At 50.9% G+C, this 25284-nt stretch overlaps 1 protein-coding gene across 8 annotated transcripts in view; it reads left to right on the top strand.

Moving 5' to 3' along the window:
- RAB11FIP3 (RAB11 family interacting protein 3) overlaps positions 1 to 25284 on the top strand; it is a 93052-nt gene that overhangs the window by 51765 nt on the left and 16003 nt on the right. For 3 of the 8 annotated variants that reach the window (XM_005496646.4, XM_074553126.1, XM_074553128.1), the window contains 3 exons: positions 7048 to 7235; positions 16819 to 16992; positions 23421 to 23555. In XM_005496646.4, coding sequence (XP_005496703.2) covers positions 7048 to 7235; positions 16819 to 16992; positions 23421 to 23555 — 497 coding nt within the window. Of the gene's footprint in view, positions 1 to 7044; positions 7236 to 16818; positions 16993 to 23420; positions 23556 to 25284 lie in introns of all 8 variants that reach the window. The other 5 variants (XM_026798768.2, XM_074553125.1, XM_074553127.1 and 2 more) reach the window with 3 other exon arrangements.

A 25284-nucleotide genomic window follows, 5' to 3' on the forward strand; every position in this document is an offset into this window, starting at 1 on the left:
CACCCCCAGCTCTGCCAGCCTGGTTCCAGAGGGGCTCCAGCTCTCCCAAATCAGTCCATGGTGATAATTTGATGTCTTGAAGCCTGAAAATACCAAGGAAATTAATTTATTGTGCAGGGGGAAGGGTGGGAGTGTAAATGGGACAGGGATGTCCCTGAAGGCAGGACCCAAGTGCAGGGCTATGGTGAGAAATTTCTCTGTGGGTCAGAAAAGATCCCATTTGAAGTGTTTGCCCAGTAGGAAATAGGCTGGAAGGAGTTTGGAAAACAAAGTCCTTGGAGCCTTATCTTGAACCACAGCAGAGTGTGTGAGATTGGGAACGTGGGAACTGGGCTGTGGGACACGGAGGGCTGGGAGCTGAGGGGGCAGCAGTGCAAGCAGAGGTGTCTCAATAAGAGTTTGAGAAGTAAAACGGGCAGGGATTGGGGTTTCCTAATTCATTTCAGTGTCTGATTTTGGGCTCTCATGGGAGTTCAGATGTTCCCCGAGGTCGTGAGGCACAAGCAGAGGAGCACAGGGGCTGTGCCCTGCTGTGTGAGGAGCAGGCAGGGGCAGAGCTCGGGTTAAAGCATAACTCCTTGCTGCCGTGCTGGGAGCAGCAGCCTGGGCTGGCCCGGGTCAGCTCGGCTCCTGTCAGGGTCCGGACCCCGCGGGCAGCGCTGCTCAGCACTGCCCTCTGCCCCGAGATCAGCCGGGATCCGCCCGCAGCACAGCGAGGATAACCCAGAGAAAAGGGCAAAACCTGCTGTGGAGAGGTAATGGAAGGAAATCTGGGGGTTTGCGCTGGTAGGCAGCGCTGATGTGCGTGTGGTTTCTGCAGAGAGGAAACAGAAAACCTGAGGAAACCCTCAGAGCTTGTGGGTGCGAGCGGTGCCGAGGCCTCTCTGTGCCATGGAGAGGGGAAACCCCAATGGATCAGCTGTCCCACAGGGCTGGCCGGCATTGGGGTGGTTATAACCTTCTTTGGGGTCAGCACTGTCACTGCCTGCCACACACCATCCTCTGAGTCACCAAAGCGCTTCTGACCTGCCCCTGCTGAGCAATCCAAGCTTTTTACATCCCTCTATTCGTGGCTATAAGGAAGGAATTTGCCACTTAACGCTTAATTATTCACCAGAAACACCAGGAAGGCCGAGATAAACCTCGACAGGTCGCTTTCAGATTCAACCTTTTTTTCTTTGGGGATGGATTCCTGGGAAGTGTGAGCACCCGGAGTGCTCCCAAAAAGAGCTTTTATTTTGGAATCCAGGGGAGCGGGAGGAGGCTGCGCTCACCGGCAGGGAAGTGAGCCGGAGCTCTGCTCCTTATCGGCAGCTCGGGAACAAAAGGCGCTCTGTTGGGACTCCGGCTCGCTCCTTAAGCCTCCCGGCTCCCCTGGACTTTGCTTCCCTGGCTGTCCTAACCCAGGAGTGAAGGGCTCTGGAGCTGGCTCTGCCTCCGGACAGGATGTCTCCACAGGTGGGTTTTTGCGAGCTGACACAAAAGTGAGGAGGGCTTGGATTTCCAGAGGGATCGGGTTCAGCCCTGGAGGTGCAAGGAATGCACCTGACTTGTTACATGGGCACATCCACCTGATTTTTTTTTTTCATGGGAATGGTTTAGGTTAAAAGAGGAGAGATTTAGATGGGATATTGGGAAGGAATTGTTCCTTGGGAGGGTGGGCAGGCCCTGGCACCGGGTGTCCAGAGGAGCTGTGGCTGCCCCTGGATCCCTGGAAGTGTCAAAAGCCAGGCTTGGAGCAGCCTGGGATAGTGGAAAGTGTCCCTGTCCGTGGCAGAGGTGGGACTGGGCAGAACTTTAATGTCCCTTCTAACCCAAACCATTCCACAATTCTGTGACTCCATGGGCTGTGGTGTAACTTCTCACTCCTCTCTGCCTGCTCTCCCTGGGGAGCTGGACCAGCAGGGACAGTGCTTGCTGGTTTTTGGGGTGCTGGGGACATCCTGCCAGCTGTGCTGTTTTGTGAGTTGGTTTGGGGTTTGTTTTTGGGCTGGGTGAGTGTTTTCAATTTGCCCCAAGAGTTGCAGCACATTTCTCTTGCCCAGCCTTGATGGAGTGTGACATCCCCACCTCCAGGGGCTGAGCTGTGCAAGCTGCCTTCTCCCAGGGCTGAGCAGAGGCTCCCTGACAGGCTGCCATTGCCCTGGTGTGTGGGAAGAGGGCAATATTGGCACCCAAAGTGGCATCCCAGAGGCTGAGCTGCCCTGGGGCCAGCTGCATTCATGTGGGACTATAAACACAACAGTGTCCCTTCTCCCTGGCTCCCAGCCTGGCACTGTCACCGCTGTCAGGGCCACAGGGTGTCCTTGGAGGGGGATTTTTGTAGCTGATCTATCTCCTCTGCATCCTGTGCACAATCAGGGCTGGATTCTTCAGAAACAGGCTCACACTGCTGGCAAAACAGAGTTGTTTTTCCTTTTCCTTGTCACTCACTTCCCCTCCCAACCTTCAGAGTGTGTTCAAGGACAGCAGAGCTTTGGGATGCCAGGACAGCTCCAGGGACAGCCCTGCCTGGAAGGAACCTCCCAGGGAGCCAGACTTTGCCCTCCTTTCCAAGGCAACGCCTTGGCTGAGCTTGTGCTGAACCTTCTGTCCCTGCCTGGACCTTGCAGGTGATTCCCAAGAATTCCTCTCCTCACACTGCAGCAGCTTTTAAAAAAAAAAAAAAAATCCATATAGTTTTATAGCACTCTACAACATCTAACTGAGTAATCCTTACTCCCAGATGTCATCAGATGCCTGGGGTGGATGAGCTGCTGCTGGAGAAGGCTCCCAAAGGCACCTCACCTGTCTGATCAGGGCATGTTACATCATCCCAGTGCTGACTTCACCATTTATTTGCTTTTAGAAGCAGGAGTGCTCACCTGGGCTCTCAGATCCCTGGAGCTTCCCTGAGCAGGCAGAGATGCCTCTGGGTGGCCCCTGTCCTGTCAGCCAGGTGTGGCTCTGGGGAAATACCTGCTGGATTTGGGATTGGTACCTCCATCAAACCCTGATCCTGTTCCAGCTCAGAACTCTGTGTGTGCCTGAGTCCCAGTTTTAATGTCTGAATTTGCCTGAAGCACCTCAGGGTGTGTTTTATTGGATAAAAAAATCAAAATGCACTGATATTGGTGACAGCAGCCCCGCTCTGAACGTGGCACTGATGTTCCTGCCAAGTCCCCTGAGGTGGGTGTAGCCCAGCCTGGCTGTCCTGAGCCCATGGATGTTTTTTTAAGTGTGTATTTGGCTTTTTTTAAGCTGGAAAAAATATTTACTTTCTGCTCACAGGAAGGCAAGGCTGGCTGAAGGAGAGCTGTGGCAGGGGGTTTGAAGGGTCAGTGCACAAACCAGCTGCTCATAAGGCCATCAATAAGAACTTTCTGTACCCACACACTTGGCCAGGGACAGAGATTTGGCTCTGTCAGGCATTTGGCAATACCTGAACCCCCTTGGTTTGCCTATCTCCTCCTGGCATCTCTTCCTGAGGTTTAGTTACTGATTCTGTGGTGAAATGTGCAGCAAAGTTCTCCACGCTCGTGCTCAGGGGAAGGACTTTGTTTACAGTTTCAGCTGCTTCTTAACTCATTGTCCACACAGGTTTAATTTTAATAGGGCTCCCTTGCTTTTGAAACCTCATCTAGGCTGGTATCACAAAGGAAAAATTCCATTTTTAGGTAATAAATTGATGCATATCTTTGGTGTGGCTGAAGGTTGATGTCTTGTGCTTCTCCTACTCCAAAAGGGTTGCTCCCAAATCCAGCCTGTCCATGTGTGTATTTCCCACCAGTAAGGTGTTTTGGAACAATTTGATAGAGAAATCACAGAACCATGGAATGGTTTGGGTTGGAAGGGACCTTAAAGGTCCTCTTGTTCCACCATCTGACTGAGGGCACTGTTCAGCTCCTGCTTTGCTTCACGTTGAGAGGGTCAGCAGGAACCACAGCAGGGTTTCTAATCAAATTACTTGTGAATTGGAATTTTTCTGGCTTCTTTCAATAGTTGTCTTTACTCTGTGCTTATTATAATACATCCATTTGCTCATTATAATACTTCAACCTGTGTTTAAATGTAAGCTTTTCCAGTGAGAAGGAGGGGGGCGGGGTTGGTATTTAAAAGCAGCCTTTATTTTGTCGTGTGCAAGCAAAATTCTTTCCAGTTTGGCATGAAATCCTTTTCAAACAGGCAGAAGGGAGGGGAATGTGCAGCTGGGGGTGGCTGCTGTCACCTCTTGGGCTCTCTCTGTCTGTGACCAAGCCACTAAGGCAGGTCAAGCCTCTGCTTCCCTTTGTCCCTCCTGCTGGAGCATTAAAGGTGTTTCTAGAAAGTGCAGCATAAATCCAGTAAAGCACTTAAGCAAGTCCCAGCTTTAGGTGTGTAAGTGGTTTTGGTGGATTGATGCTTTTTCAGTGGGTGGGGACTTTAGAGGCTTTTGTTTGTTCTCTGCAAGACAGGCACAGGCTCTGCCCTGGTGGAGTTCCCTGGAGCAGCCCCTGACTTCAGCTCTGGGCAGGTTTGTGTCGTGTTTAACTTCAGGGAGGTGCTGTGTGGGATCTCAGCACCTCAGCACTGAGGTGTGGAGTCACTGAGACCACCCTTGGGGGGCTCGGGAGTCCTGGAATGTTCCAGAAGTGTCTGGTGGCTGGACTTTGATCCTACACAGGAGACGACACCTGTATGAAGATAGGAGGGTTTCACCGGGGTGAATGGTGAAGGGATTAGTTAATTAGAGGGTGAGACACAGGGTTTAGGATTTCTGTACAGGGGGGTTTAGAGAAGTAAGATGGAGGAATTGGGGCGTGTCCTGTCCTTCTTCTTCTTCTTCTTCTCCTCCATCTTCTGTGGTGATGGTGGCACTTTGGGATTGGTCATTACTGAAAGTGCACCGGACAATAAGAATAAAAAGGATTGGGGAAAAATGATAAATATTGTACACGTAACTATGGGTATAAAGATAGGTGACCGTCCGGAGGGCAGCACAGTGTGCTCATGGCTGGCTGCTGAGCAGAGCTCTGTCAGGCCGAGAGAAAATCTTTTAGATAAACAATTAATAAACATAAAGACCGAAAGAAGAACTGAAGCCTCTTCTCGTCCTTTGAAACGCGGGCTGCCCCAAGGCCACTCTGGGCCTTTCCAGGCCATCCAAACAGCCGAAAACCGGACAGTGCTGGTGTGTGGAGAGCCTGGTTTAAGCATGGCTTAAAGAAAGAGGCCATGAAGGTATTCAGCTGAGGGAAATATAGAAGCCTGCTGTAAAAGCAGCCTTTCCCAGGCTTGATCCTGTAAATAATTAGGTTCTCAGCCACCTTTTATATAAACAACAAAATTTTCAGACCATTCTGTCCTTGGCTGCTACTGGGAACAGACGGCCAGTCTGGGAATAGATATGAAGGTTTTGGGAACCTTTCATATCATGGTGAGAACACTGATCTTGGTTTCAGTAAACTAACTTCAGGTATTGTAAACAAAAGGAGGAGCTGAAGTTTTCTCTACAGCCTATCAGGAGCTCAGATTTTGCAATATGCATGAAGTGAATTAACATTGTTATAAAAAGTGCCTGATTGATGAATAAAGTGGAGTCGATGCTGATCACATGAAAGATGGGTCTTCTCCCTCCATCTTCAATACTGGTGTCCACAAAGCAGGTGGGAGCTGAGCCAGGCTGCCCAGAGCAGCTCCTGGCTGTGCCCACCCTGCTGAGTGTAGTGGGCACAGGGCTGGGAGAGCAAAGCAGGGCTGGGCTGAGGCACTTGGCTGCTCCCAGTGGCCACATGGAGTGGGAATTGCTGGTGTCAGCTCTCTCTCCATCCCTTCAGGGCTTTCTATGCCTTTTTGCCCCTGGAAGTGTCCAAGGTCAGGCTGGGTGGGGCTTGGAGCCACCTGGAATAGTGGAATAGGCAGGGAGTGGAATGAGATGGACTTTAAAGTCCTTTCCAACCCAAACCATCCATGATTTTATGAATACAGTGCTTTGAGAAACGTGATTTTCTCCAGAATCCTTGGAAAAAGCCCTGAAAGCTGTTCTGAGTGCCCTGGCAGGGAAAAGGGTTTTGCTTCAGTCATGCCCACATTCAAACTGCTGCTGTTTAGCTCTGCTGCTGTGCTGGAGGAGCAGCTGAGCGTGTGGGATCCCAGCAGGTGAACTTCAGGAGGAGCAGAAGGGTTTCCATGGGCAGCTCTTCCCCTGGAGGCCTGGCAGGAGGGCTCCCACCCCTCTGCCCAGTGACAGGGGATCAGCACCAGCACTGGCACATCCCAAAATTCCTTGATTTGCTCTGAGGCATGTTGGGGAAATTCCCAAATCTTTAGAGAGGAGCTGGCACTGTGAGGGGGAACAAGAACTTTGCCTTTTGGGGGGTTCTGCTGCTGCTGCCATGGTTCTCCAGAGATCAGCATCAGAAGGGATTGTCCCTGCCTGTGTGTGGGAGCTGAAACTGAAGCTGAACCTGCCTGGGGTGCAGAACTGGAAAACTCAGTTCTCCTTGCTCTGTAAATCTTAAAACACAAACCCAAATGGATTTGAGATGCTGCTCCAGCTGAAGTGTGGGGATTTGAGTCCCTGCAAATCAGAGGCTGTAACGAAGATTTACAAACAAAGATTTACAAACAGTTTATTTGCTGTTGAGGGATGGAAGGTTTTACCAGCCAGGACAAAAAAAAAAAAAAAAGGTGCTCCAAGGGCTAATTGAGGAGTTTTGAATGGTGGTTTCTGCAGAGGATTCAGATTAATAACAACATGTCCTCTTGGAATGGGGTGGGAGAAGGCAGCAGTGATGGGAGCTGCTGAGTCAGCAGTGGGTAATCCCTCCTGCCCTGGCCAAATCCATCCTGGCTCACAACAAAACCTCCCTCCAACTCTTATTTAGTCCCTGTTTCTGTCATCTGCTTCCCAAGCCCTGCAAAGGCTGAGGTGCACCCTGTGGTGCCCACAGAGCAGCACCTGGGCCTGGGGTGATTCCAGAGGTTGGATTCCTGTGCTCAGAAATGCAACACGGCCGAAATTCTGCCACGACCCCACTCAGCTGTAGAATCTTATCGTTTTGCTTCTTGTGTATTTGTTTTAAGCAGGCAAATGAGGTGACTGACAGTGCCTACATGGGCTCAGAGAGCACCTACAGCGAGTGTGAGACCTTCACAGATGAGGACACCAGCACCCTGGTGCAGCACGAGATGCACGACGAGGTGGAGACCGACAGCGCCATCGACTCCGCCGTGCACTCGGAGTTCACCGATGCCATCGAGGAGCCGGAGCATGGGTGAGGAGAAACCCCACACAGGGCATGGGGGACACACAGCCCCAGGTTATTTTGCTGGAAATTGGGCTGTTCTTCTGATGCCTTGTGCAGGCTGCCCTAGAACAGAGATTTGATGGAGTTACAGAATAAAGCAGGGATTTGTTAAGAGGGTTTGATGGATCCACCTTGGGCAGCACGAGAGCCCAGCCAGGGCTGCACCCAAGGTGAACCAAAATGGGCACAAAATGCACAACCAGTCACGTTTATAAGTTCTGCTCCATTTGCATATTGGACTTAATTCATCAGTTATACCCCCAGCCCATGAAGTCCCATCCTCCTTGTTTTCTCTCTTCAGTCCATGTTTTTTATGCTCTTGGGCCTGAGATTTGGATCATTTGTCCTGGCTCCCCAGCTAGAGAAGGAATTGTTTTGTCTCCCTGCTCTGTGAAGAGAGCTCACCATCCCCTAATACAAATCCCAGACCCACACACTAGAGCTGTACAGATTATGAAAAATATAAAAGCTAAAACCTGAGGCATCATTTTGTGTTTGTAACAACGTGCAAGACCAAAATAGCACTTCTGGAGGAATAAGGAGAATAATTAGGCTGGTTTGTGTAGGCTGGTTTGGAGCCCAGCCTGGCAATCTCTTTGAGTTAATCGTTGCTTGCCTTGGGAGATCTTCTGTACCCTCATTAGCATCTTTAACCTCTAAAATAACTTCTCAGGTGATCCAAACACCTGAAAGACTTGCAGTTTTTAATCTATCACTTAAGCCAGAAACACAACATATAATTTTCCAGTCAGGAGGGGAACTCGTTCTATTTTTGTTTTCCCTAAAAACATGTGTGTCCTTTGATGTGCAACCACCTCCTGTAATAACTGGTTTGAAACCTCTGCCTGGAGCACAGAAATGTGAGCCAAGATCTCCTTCCCTGGGTCTGAACTGCTGCTGGCAAAACTGCTCCTGGGCCCATCCCATTTTTGGAGGAAAAGCGGGGTTTGGGGTGAAACTGGGATGCTGGCAGGCAGGAGGGCAGGGAAGAAGTCCTTTAGGATCAGAATCACAGAATGGTTTGGGTTGATAGGGACCTTAAAGCTCATCTCATTCCACCTTCTGCCATGGGTAGGGACACCTTCCACTAGACCAGGTTTGTCCAAGCCCCATCCTGGACATGTCAGTCCATGTGCCAGTGCCAGATTAGTGCCCCAAGAACACCAATCTACACCAAAACCTCTGAAATCATCTTTGCTTAAGGTCTGTAATATACAGAAAGAGGTTTGTCCCAAAACACAAAACCCGGGGTTGGTGCTCCAAGGAGTGCTTACAGCTCTGCTTTTTGGGAGCTGCAAGCTTCCCTCCCACCCCAAAATCCCATCTGGGGACACCAGAGAGGCAGCAAGCAGCACCAGGCTGGGGCTGAAAGGGTGCTGTGGATTAGAGCAGAAATGGGATTATCCAGCTGGGCTCTTCTCACTGCAGCAGGCCAGCTCAGTGACAGTTAAATTGGGAGATAATCAGCTGAGAGCTCCCTGCCAGCAACACGGGGTCCCTGCAGGGCCATGGCAGCCTGCGTGCGCTCCCGCCCGCTGGGGAAGGCAGCCTGCCTGGGATTCACCTGCCTGTAGGTACAGAACTGCCTGGGGAACTGGGGGAGAGGATTCACCTGCCTGTAGGTACAGAACTGCCTGGGGAACTGGGGGAGAGGATTCACCTGCCTGTAGGTACAGAACTGCCTGGGGAATTCAGGGAGAGGATTCAGCTGCCTGTAGGTACAGAACTGCCTGGGGAACTGGGGGTGAAAAATGGAGAGGATTCACCTGCCTGTAGGTCCAGAACTGCCTGGGGAACTGGGGGAGAGGATTCACCTGCCTGTAGGTACAGAACTGCCTGGGGAAACAGGGGAGAGGATTCACCTGCCTGTAGGTACAGAACTGCCTGGGGAAACAGGGGAGAGGATTCACCTGCCTGTAGGTACAGAACTGCCTGGGGAACTGGGGGAGAGGATTCACCTGCCTGTAGGTACAGAACTGCCTGGGGATGTGGGGGAGAGGATTCACCTGCCTGTAGGTACAGAACTGCCTGGGGATGTGGGGGAGAGGATTCACCTGCCTGTAGGTACAGAACTGCCTGGGGAAAGGGAGAGGATTCACCTGCCTGTAGGTACAGAACTGCCTGAGGAACTGGAGAGGATTCACCTGCCTGTAGGTACAGAACTGCCTGGGGAACTGGAGAGGATTCACCTGCCTGTAGGTACAGAACTGCCTGAGGAAATGGAGAGGATCCACCTGCCTGTAGGTACAGAACTGCCTGGGGAAATGGGGGAGAGGATTCACCTGCCTGTAGGTACAGAACTGCCTGGGGAATTGAGGGAGAGGATTCACCTGCCTGTAGGTACAGAACTGCCTGGGAAACTGGGGGAGAGGATTCACCTGCCTGTAGGTACAGAACTGCCTGGGGAAACAGGGGAGAGGATTCACCTGCCTGTAGGTACAGAACTGCCTGGGGAAATGGGGGAGAGGATTCACCTGCCTGTAGGTGCAGAACTGCCTGGGGAACTGGAGAGGATTCACCTGCCTGTAGGTACAGAACTGCCTGGGGCAATGGGGAGAGGATTCACCTGCCTGGGGCAATGGAGAGGATTCACCTGCCTGTAGGTACAGAACTGCCTGGGGAACTGGGGGAGAGGATTCACCTGCCTGTAGGTACAGAACTGCCTGGGGAATTGGGGCAGAGGATTCACCTGCCTGTAGGTACAGAACTGCCTGGGGAAAGGGGGGAGAGGATTCACCTGCCTGTAGGTACAGAACTGCCTGGGGAAACAGGGGAGAGGATTCACCTGCCTGTAGGTACAGAACTGCCTGGGGAACTGGGGCAGAGGATTCACCTGCCTGTAGGTACAGAACTGCCTGGGGAAAGGGGGGAGAGGATTCACCTGCCTGTAGGTACAGAACTGCCTGGGGAAAGGGGGGAGAGGATTCACCTGCCTGTAGGTACAGAACTGCCTGGGGAACTGGAGAGGATTCACCTGCCTGTAGGTACAGAACTGCCTGGGGAAATGGGGGAGAGGATTCACCTGCCTGTAGGTGCAGAACTGCCTGGGGAACTGGAGAGGATTCACCTGCCTGTAGGTACAGAACTGCCTGGGGAACTGGGGCAGAGGATTCACCTGCCTGTAGGTACAGAACTGCCTGGGGCAATGGGGAGAGGATTCACCTGCCTGGGGCAATGGAGAGGATTCACCTGCCTGTAGGTACAGAACTGCCTGGGGAACTGGAGAGGATTCACCTGCCTGTAGGTGCAGAACTGCCTGGGGAAATGGAGAGGATTCACCTGCCTGTAGGTACAGAACTGCCTGGGGAAAGGGGGAGAGGATTCACCTGCCTGTAGGTACAGAACTGCCTGGGGAATTAGGGGATTCACCTGCCTGTAGGTACAGAACTGCCTGGGGAACTGGGGGAAAGAATTCACCTGCCTGTAGGCACAGAACTGTCTGGGAACATGGGGGAGAGGATTCACCTGCCTGTAGGTACAGAACTGCCTGGGGAACTGGGGGAGAGGATTCACCTGCCTGTAGGTACAGAACTGCCTGGGGAAACAGGGGAGAGGATTCACCTGCCTGTAGGTACAGAACTGCCTGGGGAATTGGGGAGAGGATTCACCTGCCTGTAGGTACAGAACTGCCTGGGAACATGGAGAGGATTCACCTGCCTGTAGGTACAGAACTGCCTGGGGAACTGGGGGAGAGGATTCACCTGCCTGTAGGTACAGAACTGCCTGGGGAACTGGGGAGAGGATTCACCTGCCTGTAGGTACAGAACTGTCTGGAGAACTGGGGAGAGGATTCACCTGCCTGTAGGTACAGAACTGCCTGGGGAAACAGAGGAGAGGATTCACCTGCCTGTAGGTGCAGAACTGCCTGGGGAAATGGAGAGGATTCACCTGCCTGTAGGTACAGAACTGCCTGGGGAAACAGGGGAGAGGATTCACCTGCCTGTAGGTACAGAACTGCCTGGGGAAATGGAGAGGATTCACCTGCCTGTAGGTACAGAACTGCCTGGGGAAATGGAGAGGATTCACCTGCCTGTAGGTACAGAACTGCCTGGGGAATTGGGGAGAGGATTCACCTGCCTGTAGGTACAGAACTGCCTGGGGAAACAGGGGAGAGGATTCACCTGCCTGGGGAAATGGAGAGGATTCACCTGCCTGTAGGTACAGAACTGCCTGGGGAAATGGGGGAGAGGATTCACCTGCCTGTAGGTGCAGAACTGCCTGGGGAACTGGAGAGGATTCACCTGCCTGTAGGTCCAGAACTGCCTGGGGAAACAGGGGAGAGGATTCACCTGCCTGTAGGTACAGAACTGCCTGGGGAAATGGAGAGGATTCACCTGCCTGTAGGTACAGAACTGCCTGGGGAATTGGGGGAGAGGATTCACCTGCCTGTAGGTACAGAACTGCCTGGGAACATGGGGGAGAGGATTCACCTGCCTGTAGGTACAGAACTGCCTGGGAACAGGGGAGAGGATTCACCTGCCTGTAGGTACAGAACTGCCTGGGGAAATGGAGAGGATTCACCTGCCTGTAGGTACAGAACTGCCTGGGAGAATGGAGAGGATTCACCTGCCTGGGAAAATGGAGAGGATTCACCTGCCTGTAGGTACAGAACTGCCTGGGGCACTGGGGGAGAGGATTCACCTGCCTGTAGGTACAGAACTGCCTGGGGAATTGGGGGAGAGGATTCACCTGCCTGTAGGTGCAGAACTACCTGGGGAATTGGGGGAGAGGATTCACCTGCCTGGGAGAATGGAGAGGATTCACCTGCCTGTAGGTACAGAACTGCCTGGGGAAACAGGGGGAAAGGATTCACCTGCCTGTAGGTACAGAACTGCCTGGGAGAATGGAGAGGATTCACCTGCCTGTAGGTGCAGAACTGCCTGGGGAACTGGGGGAGAGGATTCACCTGCCTGTAGGTGCAGAACTGCCTGGGAGAATGGAGAGGATTCACCTGCCTGTAGGTACAGAAATGCCTGGGGACATGGGGGAGAGCAGCTGGTCCCCATGCTTGCCAAGGCTGGGGTGAGCAGGACAGGAAGGATGGGATTGTTGGAGGGAGTCCCGAGGAAGCCATGAGGATGTTCCAGAGCCCCTCTGGAGCCAGGCTGGCAGAGCTGGAGGTGCTCACCTGGAGAGGAGAAGCTCCAGGGACACCTCAGAGCCCCTGCCAGGGCCTGAAGGGGCTCCAGGAGAGCTGCAGAGGGACTGGGGACAAGGGATGGAGGGACAGGACACAGGGAATGGCTCCCACTGCCAGAGGGCAGGGATGGATGGGATATTGGGAATTGGGAATTGTTCCCTGGCAGGGTGGGCAGGCCCTGGCACAGGGTGCCCACCCTGGATCCCTGGCAGTGCCCAAGGCCAGGCTGGGCAGGGCTGGGAGCAGCCTGGGACAGTGGGAGGTGTCCCTGCCATGGCAGGAGTGGGATGTTCTTTAAGATCCTTCCAACCCAAACCATTCTGTGATTCCCTGTTACCCCAGCTGTGGGCTTGGGAATGTCAGATGTCCTTTGTGTGCCCTGTCCAAGCCTTTTCCTAGATTGTTCAATGTGTGCAAATTCCAGGCAGCCAAAAACTTGGTTTGATTTATAGATTTGGAAGGTTTGAAATGGGAAGCTGTGGGAGTGCTGAGGGCTGGTTTTGGTGCCATCAGACCTCACAGGAGGAAACCTCTGGTGCTCAGAGTACAGTCCCCCCAGTCCTGGGCTGAATCAGAGCTTCAGCATCACTTCTCAGGAGCTCTCAGAGCTCAACATACCTGAAATGGTTTGAGCTTAAAGCTTGTTTAGGCTGTGTGTAGTGAAGATTGGTTGGACTCTGGATCCTGAAGCTGCCTGAGCCTTGAGATGAGAGTAGGAAATAGAATTTACTGCCCAGGTTGAGGGTTTCCAGGTGCCTGATCAGATCTGCTTCTGTACAGTGCTTATCAAACCACAACCCCAAGTTTAGAGTTCTGGGCTTGGGTTTTGCTTCTGAATTATCAATTCCACCCCCTGGCTTCTATTCCTGGAGTGATTTCCACTGCTTTTGGTGAAGGTCTGACTCACCACAGGGATGGATAGGTTCCAGTGGATCCCACTGTGGAATATTGGTGCTTCCAAGGGCAGGAGGAGTTTGTGCAGATGCCCACAAGCTGGGCTGGATTTATTTGTAGTTAAATAGAGATCTGGAGGGTTGACATGTTTATATTAGCAGGATAAGGGCAAATCCTTCAGATAGAGCAGGTTTTTTGTCATAAATGGCTTATCTGTAATCTTTTTTTCTTTCTGGTTTAGTCCAGCAATCTGCTCATATCCTATTTCCCTGTGCTAGCAAGTGAATGGAGATAAGGACATAGCCAATATAAATTTTTGTAATGAAGCAATGTTATTATGATTTTTAGCCTAGAATTTTGGAGAGCAGAGCATGGTTAAGCCCCCAAAACACAGAGCTGTGGCTCACAGACCTGTGGCTGCTTTCACAGCCTGTTTGTTGCAAATCCCTCCTGCCTTTTCTCCAGCTTAATTTGAAAACTTCCATAGGGCAGGAAAGGGGGCTTGGCTTGGTGGGCAGGCCCTGGCACAGGGTGCCCAGAGCAGCTGTGGCTGCCCCTGGATCCCTGGCACTGTTGGATGGGGCTTGGGGCAGCCTGGGACAGTGGAAGGTGTCGCTGCACATGGCAGGGGTGGAATGGGATGAGCTTTAAGATCCTTCCAGCCCAAACCATTCCAGGGTTCTGTGTCTCCATGCAATGGAAAGGCTCTTCCAGAGCTTTTCTGTGCTGAGCTGTGTTCCCACAGGAGCAAGGGACATCCCAGGAGCTGTGCTGGGTGTGTTCAGGGTTTGCACTGAACTTTAGCACGCTGCAGCCTCCTGGCTCTGCTGTTAAAAACACGTGGAGCAGCATTCCCCACTGCAGCATTGTCACACACAGTGTGTTCCCAGCAGGAGCAGGGAAGGGGCTCCTTTGTCTTGCAGGGGGTCTGTCCCAGCTGCCTGAGCCCTCCCCTCCCCAGCACCAATCCCCCAGGGTTATGGGGTTAAAGCCTTGAGAGGATTAGGCAGCAACGAGCAAGTGTGAGCCTGGCACGGGCTGCTGTGGAACTCCCAGCATTTGGGATGGGGCTGGGACATGCCCAGCTCCTTCTCTGCCATGCCAGTCACAGAAATTGGTATTTTAGTCAAGCAAGGGCTTGTCACCAACCTTGTGTAAGTCTGAGTGTCCCCAGTTGCAGCTGTCAGTGGAAAAACTTGGCTTATTGGGGTAAAAAATCACCATGAACTTCCTAGTGGTGCCTGGGCTGTTTCTGTCCTGTCCTGCTCTGCCAAAATGGGCACATCACTCACTTGGACATCACTCACTTGGTGGGGTGGGTTGGCCCTGGCTGGACACCAGGAACCCACCAAAGCTGTTCCATCCCTGCCCTCCAGAGATGGGCAGGAAAAGAAAATATAACCAAGGGTTCATGAGTTGAGATAAGGACAGGGAGAAATCACTCATCAAATACCATCATGAGCAAAACAGACTCAAATTTGGGATATTAATTGAATTTATTACTGACAAAATCAGAGCAGGATAATGAGAAGTAAAATCAGACCTTAAAAAAGCATTCACCTCCCATCATCCCTCCTTCCCAGTTCCCCCTTCTTCCCCAATGCACAGGGAGATGGCAGTGGGGGTTGTGGTCAGTTCATGACACGTTGTTCCAGCCACTGCTCAGGGAGAGGAGTCACAGTCTCCCCCTGCCCCAGTGTGGGTTCCTTGCACAGGAGACAGCTCTCCCTGAGCCTCTCCAGCCTGAGTCCATCCCAGCTGCTGCCCCGTGTGTCACTGCTGTGGGGTCACTCCTTCAGGCACAGCCTGGGTCCCCCACAGGGTCACAGATCCAGCCAGGACCCTGCTCCAGCGTGGGCTCCATGGATCTGCAGGTCCCTGTCCCAGCACAGCTTCCCACGGGCTCACAGCCCCTCTCAGGCACCCCCTGCTCCAGGCCTGGGCTCCTGCAGGGGCTGCAGGTGCATCTCTGCTTCTCCCTGCCCTCCAGGGCCTGCTGGGGCACAGCTGCCTCCCCATGGGCTTCCCCCCAGCAATCTCAGGGCAGTCTCAGCTCTGGAGCAGCTCTTGGCCCTGTCATGCCCTGCCCTGCAGAGCTGCTCCTCTCCAGTGCCCTCACCCCACTCTTCCCTGCACTCAGTTCACTGCCCCATCCCTTTTTTGTGTTTTCTCTCTCAAATCTGTTATCCCAGAGGTGCCATCCTGGTGGGACACAACCTCAGCCAGCAGCAGGTCCATCTTGGAGCCACCAGGGATGGGCTCTGCTGGAATGGGGGAACTTCCAGGGATGGGCTGTGCTGGACAGAGGAAACTTCCAGGGATGGGCTCTGCTGGAATGGGGGAACTTCCAGGGATGGGCTCTGCTTGACAAGGAGGAAACTTGAAGGAATGGGGGAAACTTCCAGGGATGGGCTCTACTGGACATGGGGGAAACTTCCAGGGATGGGCTCTGCTGGAATGGGGGAAAGTTCCAGGGATGGGCTCTCTGGACATGAGGGAAACTTCCAGGGATGGACTCTCTGGACATGAGGGAAACTTCCAGGGATGGGCTCTGCTGGAATGGGGGAAACTTCCAGGGATGGGCTCTCTGGACATGGGGAAAACTTCCAGGAATGGGCTCTCTGGACAGAGGAAACTTCCAGGGATGGGTTCTCTGGACATGGGGGAAACTTCCAGGGATGGGCTCTCTGGACATGGGGGAAGATTCCAGGGATGGGCTCTTCTGGATATGGGGAAACTTCCAGGGATGGGCTCTGCTGGACATAGGGGAGGATTCCAGGGATGGGCTCTTCTCAACATGGGGAAACTTCCAGGGATGGGCTCTGCTGGAATGGGGAAACTTCCAGGGATGGGCTCTGCTGGATATGGGGGAACTTCCAGGGATGGATTCTGCTGGACATGGGGGAAAATTCCAGGGATGGGCTGTCTGGTCATGGGGGAGGATTCCAGGGATGGGCTCTGCTGGACAGGGGGAAACTTCCAGGGATGGGCTCTCTGGACAGGGGGAAACTTCCAGGGATGGGCTCTGCTGGACAGAGGAAACTTCCAGGAATGGGCTCTGCTGGAATGGGGGAAACTTCCAGGGATGGGCTCTTCTCAACATGGGGGAAACTTCCAGGGATGGGCGCTGTTGAAATGGGGGAAACTTCCAGGGATGTTATCTGCTGGAATGGGAGAGACTTCCAGGGATGGGCTCTGCTGGACATGGGGAAACTTCCAGGAATGGGTTCTCTGGATATGGGGGAAACTTCCAGGGATGGGCTCTGCTGGACATGGGGGAGGATTCCAGGGATGGGCTCTTCTCAACATGGGGAAACTTCCAGGGATGGGCTCTCTGGACATGGGGAAACTTCCAGGGATGGGCTCTCTGGACATGGGGGAAACTTCCAGCAGCTTCTCACAGAATCCACCGCTCCCCTGCCAAGTGCAAGCCCCATCCTCAGAGGGAGGATGTCCTGAATGCAATGCAAAGGCTGCTGTGGCCCCTGTCTAACCTCTGTGTGTCTGTTCCCCCAGGTCCCACCCCCACGAGCTGGCCCTGGGCTCCGAGCTCAGCCACTCCATTGTCACCGTCATCAGCGGGGAGGAGCATTTCGAGGATTACGGGGAGGGCAACGAGGCCGACCTGTTCCCAGACCCTTTGTGTAATGGGGAAAGCAGCTTTGGCAGCTCCTCCTTCCTCTCTCCCAGGTAATGCCCAGCCCTGGTGCTGCTTCACTCTGCTCTGTGGGACTGGGGTTTGCCTGGGATTTGCCAGCCTGGCAGACTCTGGTTCCAATGGGATAATAGGTTTGGAAGTGGAGGAGGAATTCTCCTCCTCAGTGCCTGTCCTGTGACACCCAGCAGGAGGTGGAAGAGCTGTCTGCATTTCCAGTGTCACACTCTCCATCACTGAACCCTCCAGGAGAGAAAACCCACCTGCAGCCTTACCCTTGATCCTGCAGGATGACTCCAATGTTTTTTTTCCTCTTTTATTATTTTGGGCTTTGATGCAATGTTTGGTTGGATTTGCATGAGCTGCAGCAGCATTCCTTCTCCAGGGATTTGTAGAGCAGGAAGCAGGCTGTAGTATTTCCTTCTTGCTTTAGGGTCTGAAACCAGGAAAAAGTTTATTTTCCAGCCTGAGCAGGATGGGCTGAGGAGCTGGTGGGGTGGTACACACCTATCAATACTTACTTTCTAAAGAAAATTAGTAAAAGCTGGAATATCATCAGTGCTGCAGCCCACAAAGTGTCTGGGATGACAGGTGACACTGGGAATGTGTTCCTGCATTGGAGGCACAGCTCTGCACAGGGCAGGATTCCCTGCCAGCCACACACCTGTGCTAAAGACAAAAATATACTTCTTTCTCTTTGCTGTGACACATCTGTGCCTTTCTGCAGCCATGTAAACTTCTCAAAACTTTTTTTCCCCATCTTCCTGTTTTTCCCAGCTTCCCAAACCCTTCATGGAGTTTGGACAATTCTGGGTGCACAGGGCTGGCAGGGAAGAGCAGGTCAGGGCTCATCTCTTTTTGGCTGGTGCAGCAGCAATGTTGGAGGTGTTAATGGCAAACAGGAGAGTTGCTGTAAAGAATTCCCAACCTTTTCCTTTAGGAAAGCAGTGCTCCAGCCCTGGGATACCCTGCACAGTCTCTGATCCCTGCTTGTCCTTACTCAGTGCAGGAATGTGGGGCTGGCTGTGCTGGTGCTGTGGCACAGGAAGAACTCTGATTAAAACCCAGCCTTGCTGTTCATTTTTCCTGCCAGCCTCATCCAGAAGGCTCCTGGCAAGGAAATACCCAGCTAAAGGAGCTTTTCCATCTCTTGAACTTTTTCTTTACCATCAGGCCAGGGCTCCCAATTTCCTCACGCTGCCAGTGTTCCAATCTTGCTCTGCCAGGGCAGCATCTCTGCTCTGCTCTGTCTCTGGATCTGATCCACACCTTATCCCATCTTCCCTGTGCAGGGAGGGGCTCCCTGGGCACGTGGCCACACAGCTTGTGGTGGTTTGTGCTGGAGCTTCTCTGCTGGGGCTTGCTGGGGAGGGAGGCTGCAGATAAACCCTGCAAAGCCTCTGGAGTCAGGAATGTGGGGCTGTTGGAGCTGAAGGATTTCCTCATGCCTCTCAGGCCTAGCCTCCCCTTGGATTATTGCTGTGTGTGTGAAATCCTGCCCTAAACATTCCCTGAGTCTGTGCAGCTCTTCTGACTTTGGGTAGGAAGGGACAGGACACAGGGAATGGCTCCCACTGCCAGAGGGCAGGGCTGGATGGGATATTGGGAATTGGGAATTGTTCCCTGGGAGGGTGGGCAGGCCCTGGGAAGCTGTGGCTGCCCCTGGATCCCTGAAATGTCCAAGGCCAGGTTGGATGGGGCTTGGAACCACCTGGGATAGTGGAAAATGTCCCTGCCCATGGCAGGGGTGGGGTGGGATGGGCTCTAATGTCCTTTCCCACCCAAACCATTCCATGCCTGAACAGCTCCAGTGTGTTTAAACACACCTGAGGGGGGGACACAGGCTGTCCCTGGTTCAGGCTGAATGGGTTTTTTTTGGCTGTATTTTGAATACAAAGCACAGCATCCCATCACCACAGCCCCTTTCCATGCTACAAGAGTGTCTAAATGGGAATAATTTCTAGAAATTCTCCTGCCACAACTCCAGAAGATGAAGACAAACCCCAAGTGCCTTCAGGGAACACTGTGGGGTGCAGTGCTTCCCTGCTCAGTCCTTGTATTCTTCTTTGTGATCCCTCCTCTTGAGCCTTCCCTTGCATATCCATCCAGAAGGAAAAGCCTCTTTGCAGCTCTCAGTGGGAAATAAAAGGAAAAGCTCCTTGATCCCACCCCAGCCACCAGGAAGGACCTGGGGAAGACAAATGTTGCTCCAGGAGATGGAGGGAGGTTCTGTGTTGTACAAGCACAGAATGTGCTGATCTGGAGGGGACCCATCAGCATCCTGGAGTGGGTGGGGACAGCCCAGGGCTGAGCTCTCACCCACTGCAGGGGCAGGGAGCCAGGGCAGCCTGGGGCCAGCAGGATCTGCACACACCCCAGCAGCTGCCAGCCTGCCCTCAGGCTTCTCCTCCACACTGCTCTTCTCATGTTGATTAATGCTGGTTAAATTTGGGTTCCCACCTGGGAAGGGAATGCACCCAAGAGCACCCAGAAAAAGGACATCCCTTCCCCCAGGTGCCACTGTCACCCCTTCCCTGCACAAACCCTGAGCCTCCAACCTGTCTGCTGCTGGGAGAAAGTTATCCCCGGGCCACACCTGCCCTGAGGGGCAGGGGAATGGTTTGCAATTGAATTTTTTTTTTTCCAGGAATAGGAAGAGATGATAATTTGGCATTTGCTGGTGTCCAGCCTGTCTGAGGGGGCTGGGGAATACTGTGCTGACAGCACAGCCTCCAGGCCTGACCCTGGGCTGGGGGCTGGACCAGGGCACCCTCAGGATGCCCCAGGCCAGGAGTTTCTGGTGTGTTTGTGCATCCCAGGATTCACTGCCCCTCCCTGATGCCTGTTGGGTTTATCTTGCTTGTGTTTGCTCACACCTTTACCTGTCTCTCTTATGGAACTGCTTGGGTTTTTCACTATTTAACCTTTCTTTGTTTCACATCCGTGGCTTCCAGAAGCACAGGAAGGGTTTGTGGAGTCTGGCCCCAAATGAGCACAAACCATTTGCAGCTGAGAATCCTCTCTGTCCTGCCCAAATCATGAGGAAGTGTCTCCCAGCTTCCCAAGCTGTGAAAGCCCTACAGACCCCATGGCCCTTTCCCAAATGGCATTCTCTGCAGGAGCACAGCACTGCTGCTGGGCTGTGCTTTGGAGGAGTGAGGTGTTAGTGCACCTGTCCATTTCATCTTGGCTTAAAAGTGAAAAAATTTCAGTGAAAATCTGTCTGTGTGCTTTACTAAGGCAGGTCTGCAGCAGCACAGCTGCTCTGCTTTTAAAGCATCCCATTGAAAAGTGGGACACTGACCAAAGGATGATGGAATCCCACAATATCCTGAGTGGGAATGGACCCACCAGGATCATCCAGGGCAGCTCCTGGCCCTGCTCAGACCCCAACAGCCCCACCCTGGGCATTCTCCAGACACTCCTGGAGATCTGGCAGCCTCAGGGCTGTGCCCAGCACCCTCTGGGGGGAAAACTTTTTCCTAAAATCCATTAAAATCCCCTTTAGATTCAGCCCTGGCCCACAGCACCCAGTCCTGCAGTGTGCAAGTTCATTCTGCACTTACTGAGGCAAACCAGGAGCCTCCTGAGAGAGATTGCCTGAAAACTCCTGCTGAAAAATAAACTTTGCAGTGGTGTGGGTTTGTGGGAAGCACTTACCTCACCTGCCCTGGGCTCCTGGGGACTGAGATTGGCTCAGGGGTTTGGAAATGTGGGCCAAGCTCAGCTGCTGGGAGTCTCTGGAAGGAGAGTGGTGGAAATGTTGCTAATTATCAACTATATAAATGCTATTGAGCAATTACAAATTATCAATTAGCTACATATTGTTATAAATTAGAAATATTCTGTATATTATTATCAGCAACCCCACATTGGCTTTAATTTGGCTTCGAAAACCATGGTGGTTTTTGAACCTGCCCTGGGTTTTTAATTCAAATTTCATACTTCCCACCAACAATTCCCCTACCTTGAGGTACCCTCAGCATATATAGATTCTATTGAGCAACTACAAATTATCAATTAGTTGTATATTGTTATCAATTATTCTAAATTAGAAATGTTCTATATATTATTATCAGCATCCCCACACTGGCTTTAATTTGGCTTCGAAAACCATGGTTGGAGGTGACCCAACCTGCCCTGAGATTTTAATTCAAATTTCATAGCTCCCACCAACAATTCCCCTACCTTCAGGTATCCTCAGTATATATAAATTCTATTGAGCAACTACAAATTATCAATTAGCTACATATTGTTATAAACTAGTCTAAATTAGAAGTGTTTTATATATTATTATCAGCATCCCCACACTGGCTTTAATTTGGCTTCAAAAACCATGGTGGGAGGTGACCCAACCTGCCCTAAGATTTTAATTCAAATTTCATCGCTCCCACCAAAAATTCCCCTACATTGAGGTATCCTCAGTATATATAGATTCTATTGAGCAATTACAAATTATCAATTAGCTACATATAGTTATAAACTAGTCTAAATTAGAAATATTTTATATATTATTATCAGCAACCACACGCTGGCTTTAATTGACTTTGAAAACCATGGTGGTTTTTGAACCTGCTCTGAGATTTTAATTCAAATTTCATACTTCCCACCAACAATTCTCCTACCTTGAGCTACCCTCAGTATATATAAATTCTATAAAGCAATTACGAATTATCAATTAGCTACATATTGGTATAAACTAGTCTAAATAAGAAATGTTTTATATATTATTATCAGCAGCCCCACATTGGTTTTAATTTGGCTTCGAAAACCATGGTTGGAGGCGACCCAACCTGCCCTGAGTTTTTAATTCAAATTTCATAGCTCCCACCAAAAATTCCCCTACCTTGAGGTATCCTCAGTATATATAGATTCTATAGAGCAACTACAAATTATCAATTAGTTGTATATTGTTATTTATTATTCTAAATTAGAAATGCTCTATATATTATTATCAGCAGCCCCACACTGGCTTTAATTGACTTCGAAAACCATGGTGGGAGGTGACCCAACCTGCCCTAAGATTTTAATTCAAATTTTCTGCCTCCCACCAAAAATTCCCCTACCTTGAGCTACCCTCAATATATATAAATTCTATTGAGCAATTACAAATTATCAATTAGCTACATATTGGTATAAACTAGTCTCAATTAGAAATTTTTTATGTATTATTATCAGCATCCCCACACTGGCTTTAATTTGGCTTCGAGAACCATGGTGGTTTTTGAACCTGCCCTGAGATTTTAATTCAAATTTCATACTTCCCACCAACAATTCTCCTACCTTGAGCTACCCTCAGTATATATAAATTCTATTGAGCAATTACAAATTATCAATTAGCTACATATTGTTATAAGCTAGTCTAAATTAGAAATGTTTTATATATTATTATCAGCAGCCCCACATTGGTTTTAATTTGGCTTCGAAAACCATGGTGGGAGGCGACCCAACCTGCCCTAAGATTTTAATTCAAATTTTCTGCCTCCCACCAACAATTCCCCTACCTTGAGGTACCCTCAGTATATATAAATTCTATTGAGCAATTACAAATCATCAATTAGCTACATATTGTTATAAACTAGTCTAAATTAGAAATGTTTTATATATTATTATCAGCAACCCCACATTGGCTTTGAGTTTGAAAATGATGGTGGGAAGCGACCCAACCTGCCCTGAGATTTTTAATTCAAATTTCATACTTCCCACCAACAATTCCCCTACCTTGAGGTACCCTCAGTATATATAAATTCTATTGAGCAATTACAAATTATCAATTAGCTACATATTGTTATAAACTAGTCTAAATTAGAAATATTTTATATATTATTATCAGCAGCCCCACATTGGTTTTAATTTGGCTTCAAAAATGATGGTGGGAGGCAACCCAACCTGCCCTGAGATTTTAATTCAAATTTCATCGCTCCCACCAACAATTCCCCTACCTTGAGGTATCCTCAGGATATATAAATTCTATAGAGCAACTACAAATTATCAATTAGTTGTATATTGTTATCAATTATTCTAAATTAGAAATGTTCTATATATTATTATCAGCAACCCCACATTAGTTTTAATTTGGCTTCGAAAATGATGGTGGGAGGCAACCCAACCTGCCCTAAGATTTTAATTCAAATTTTATACCTCCCACCAAAAATTCCCCTACATTGAGGTATCCTCAGCATATATAAATTCTATTGAGCAACTACAAATTATCAATTAGCTACATATTGTTATAAATTAGAAATGTTTTATATATTATTATCAGCAGCCCCACATTGGTTTTAATTTGGCTTTGAAAACCATGGTGGGAGGCGACCCAACCTGCCCTGAGATTTTAATTCAAATTTCATACTTCCCACCAACAATTCCCCTACCTTGAGGTATCCCCAGCTTGTGGAAGCCACGGCTGCAGCTGCTCCCTGTGCCTTCTGTGCTGTTGACATGACCCTTGTGATCTCTCTAGCACCAATCCCCTCGCTGCCAAACTGCACAGCATTCTCGCAGACGAAGCTTTTGAGTTTTACTGTAGCCAGTGCCACAAACAAATCAACCGCCTCGAGGATCTCTCTGCTCGCCTCAATGATCTTGAAATGAATAGGTAACTGGATGTGCATGGCCATCCCAGCCTGGGAAGGATGTTCTGCATGGGGAGGCTCTCCTTGTCTGGCCCAGCTTTTCCCTCTGTGTGCTGGTGGGGAGGGGATGAGTTTCACCCAGCCAGGAGGCTCTGCAGGTGTTTGAGGTGGTGGGGAGCTCGTGGAGGGTGAGCAGGAGGAGCCTGTGGTGCAGACAAGGAGAGCATTCCCTGCCCTTTGCATGCCTGTGCATGGGGGTTCCATGGGAGCAGTGAGCTGCCCATGTGTCACTGCAGGACACGAAACAACACGAGCACACACACTGCTGTTCCCAAGGTGAGAAAAGGGGAGTTGATTTTCTGACTCGTGCCAATGGGTTGGAGGGTGAAAGTGCCACCTCTCCAATGACACTGGACAAACTCACAGTCTATCAAATTCTTCTTCTTTTATAAAAGAACGCAAACCAGTAAGTTATTGACAGAAAGTGGGTGAGAAAGTTCGTTACAAGAATGTAAACATTAGAAGGCTTAGAAAATCTTTAAAAATCAGGCTGACAGCCATGCACAGTACTTCTGTCACCAAGGAAAGACTGGGAGTGGTGTGCAGGGGCAGGGACTGCCCATCCTCCTGCTGCAGGAACAACCTGAAGGCATCAGCAAAGTCCCATCTCACCCAGCTTCACCCACAGCCTGCCCACCCCGGTGTCACCATGGGCTGGGCAGATGTGACAGACACCAGGAACATCAGGAGGTTTTGGATGGAGTTCTGGAGGTCTCCCAGGCAGCAGCTGGATGTGGTGTGTGACAAGTGGAGAGGGATTTCTGCCTGTTGATTTGTTCATTCAGAGCTGGTTGCAGCCCTCTGGGTGGAAGGATGGTGGCATTGGCGATAAATCTTTCTTTTCATGGGTATTGTGGCTATTCAGACCTGGTTTCTGTCATGTTCTTAGTTTCTGTCTGTCCTTTGCAGGGACAGTGTGATCTGGGAGCTCTCCTGGTCTATGGGAGGAGAACTGCAAAACAAATAGGAGCTTGAATTTCATTCTTTTTAATGAGAAAAAAGGTCTCTCCCTTTGTTTTTCTTGGCTAAATAGTTGTCTTTGCTGTTGGAGGCCCTGAGGGTCAGTGATGGGTCTCAGGTTATGCAGGTATTTAGGAGAACACTGGTTTTCCCTGGAAGCCCCATTCTATTTCAGGTTTTCTCCACCACACCTACCTGCAAAGCTGAGCTAACACCTCAGAGCCTCTTGTGATGGGTGGGATTTCCTGTGGAGCTTCTCTGTGCCTTGATCATGGTGGGAATTCCACAGGCTTTGATTTGCCCTGTGAGTAGGTGCAATTCCTCCATCTGTGTTCAGGGCTCACCAAGTACACATTTACTGGGAATACATTCCAAGGGCCTGTGTGGAAGGGGCAATGCCCCTGTTTGTGTGCTGTGGATGGGAGGTGTCCTGTGCAGTGTGTGGGACATGCAGGACCTGCTGCTCCTCCCTGCATCACCACTGACCTGAGGCCCTCAGAGAGGGGACAAATCCTGGAGCAGCAGGAACTGGACCAAAATCTGGGACAAGCCTGAAGACACCTCCTCCAGGGGATTCTGGCAGCTGGGATGAAGCCCAGAGCACCCCAGAACAGCCTCACTCATAAGAACTGCGGGCACACAGACACTGTTTTGTCCTTGGAACAAACTGGGGAGCTTGCTCCCAGCATTGGGGTGCAGCCTGGGAAAGCAGGCAAGACTCCTCCAGGAGCT

This window comes from Zonotrichia albicollis, chromosome 16 (assembly GCF_047830755.1).
Source record: "Zonotrichia albicollis isolate bZonAlb1 chromosome 16, bZonAlb1.hap1, whole genome shotgun sequence".
Lineage (NCBI taxonomy): Eukaryota > Metazoa > Chordata > Aves > Passeriformes > Passerellidae > Zonotrichia > Zonotrichia albicollis.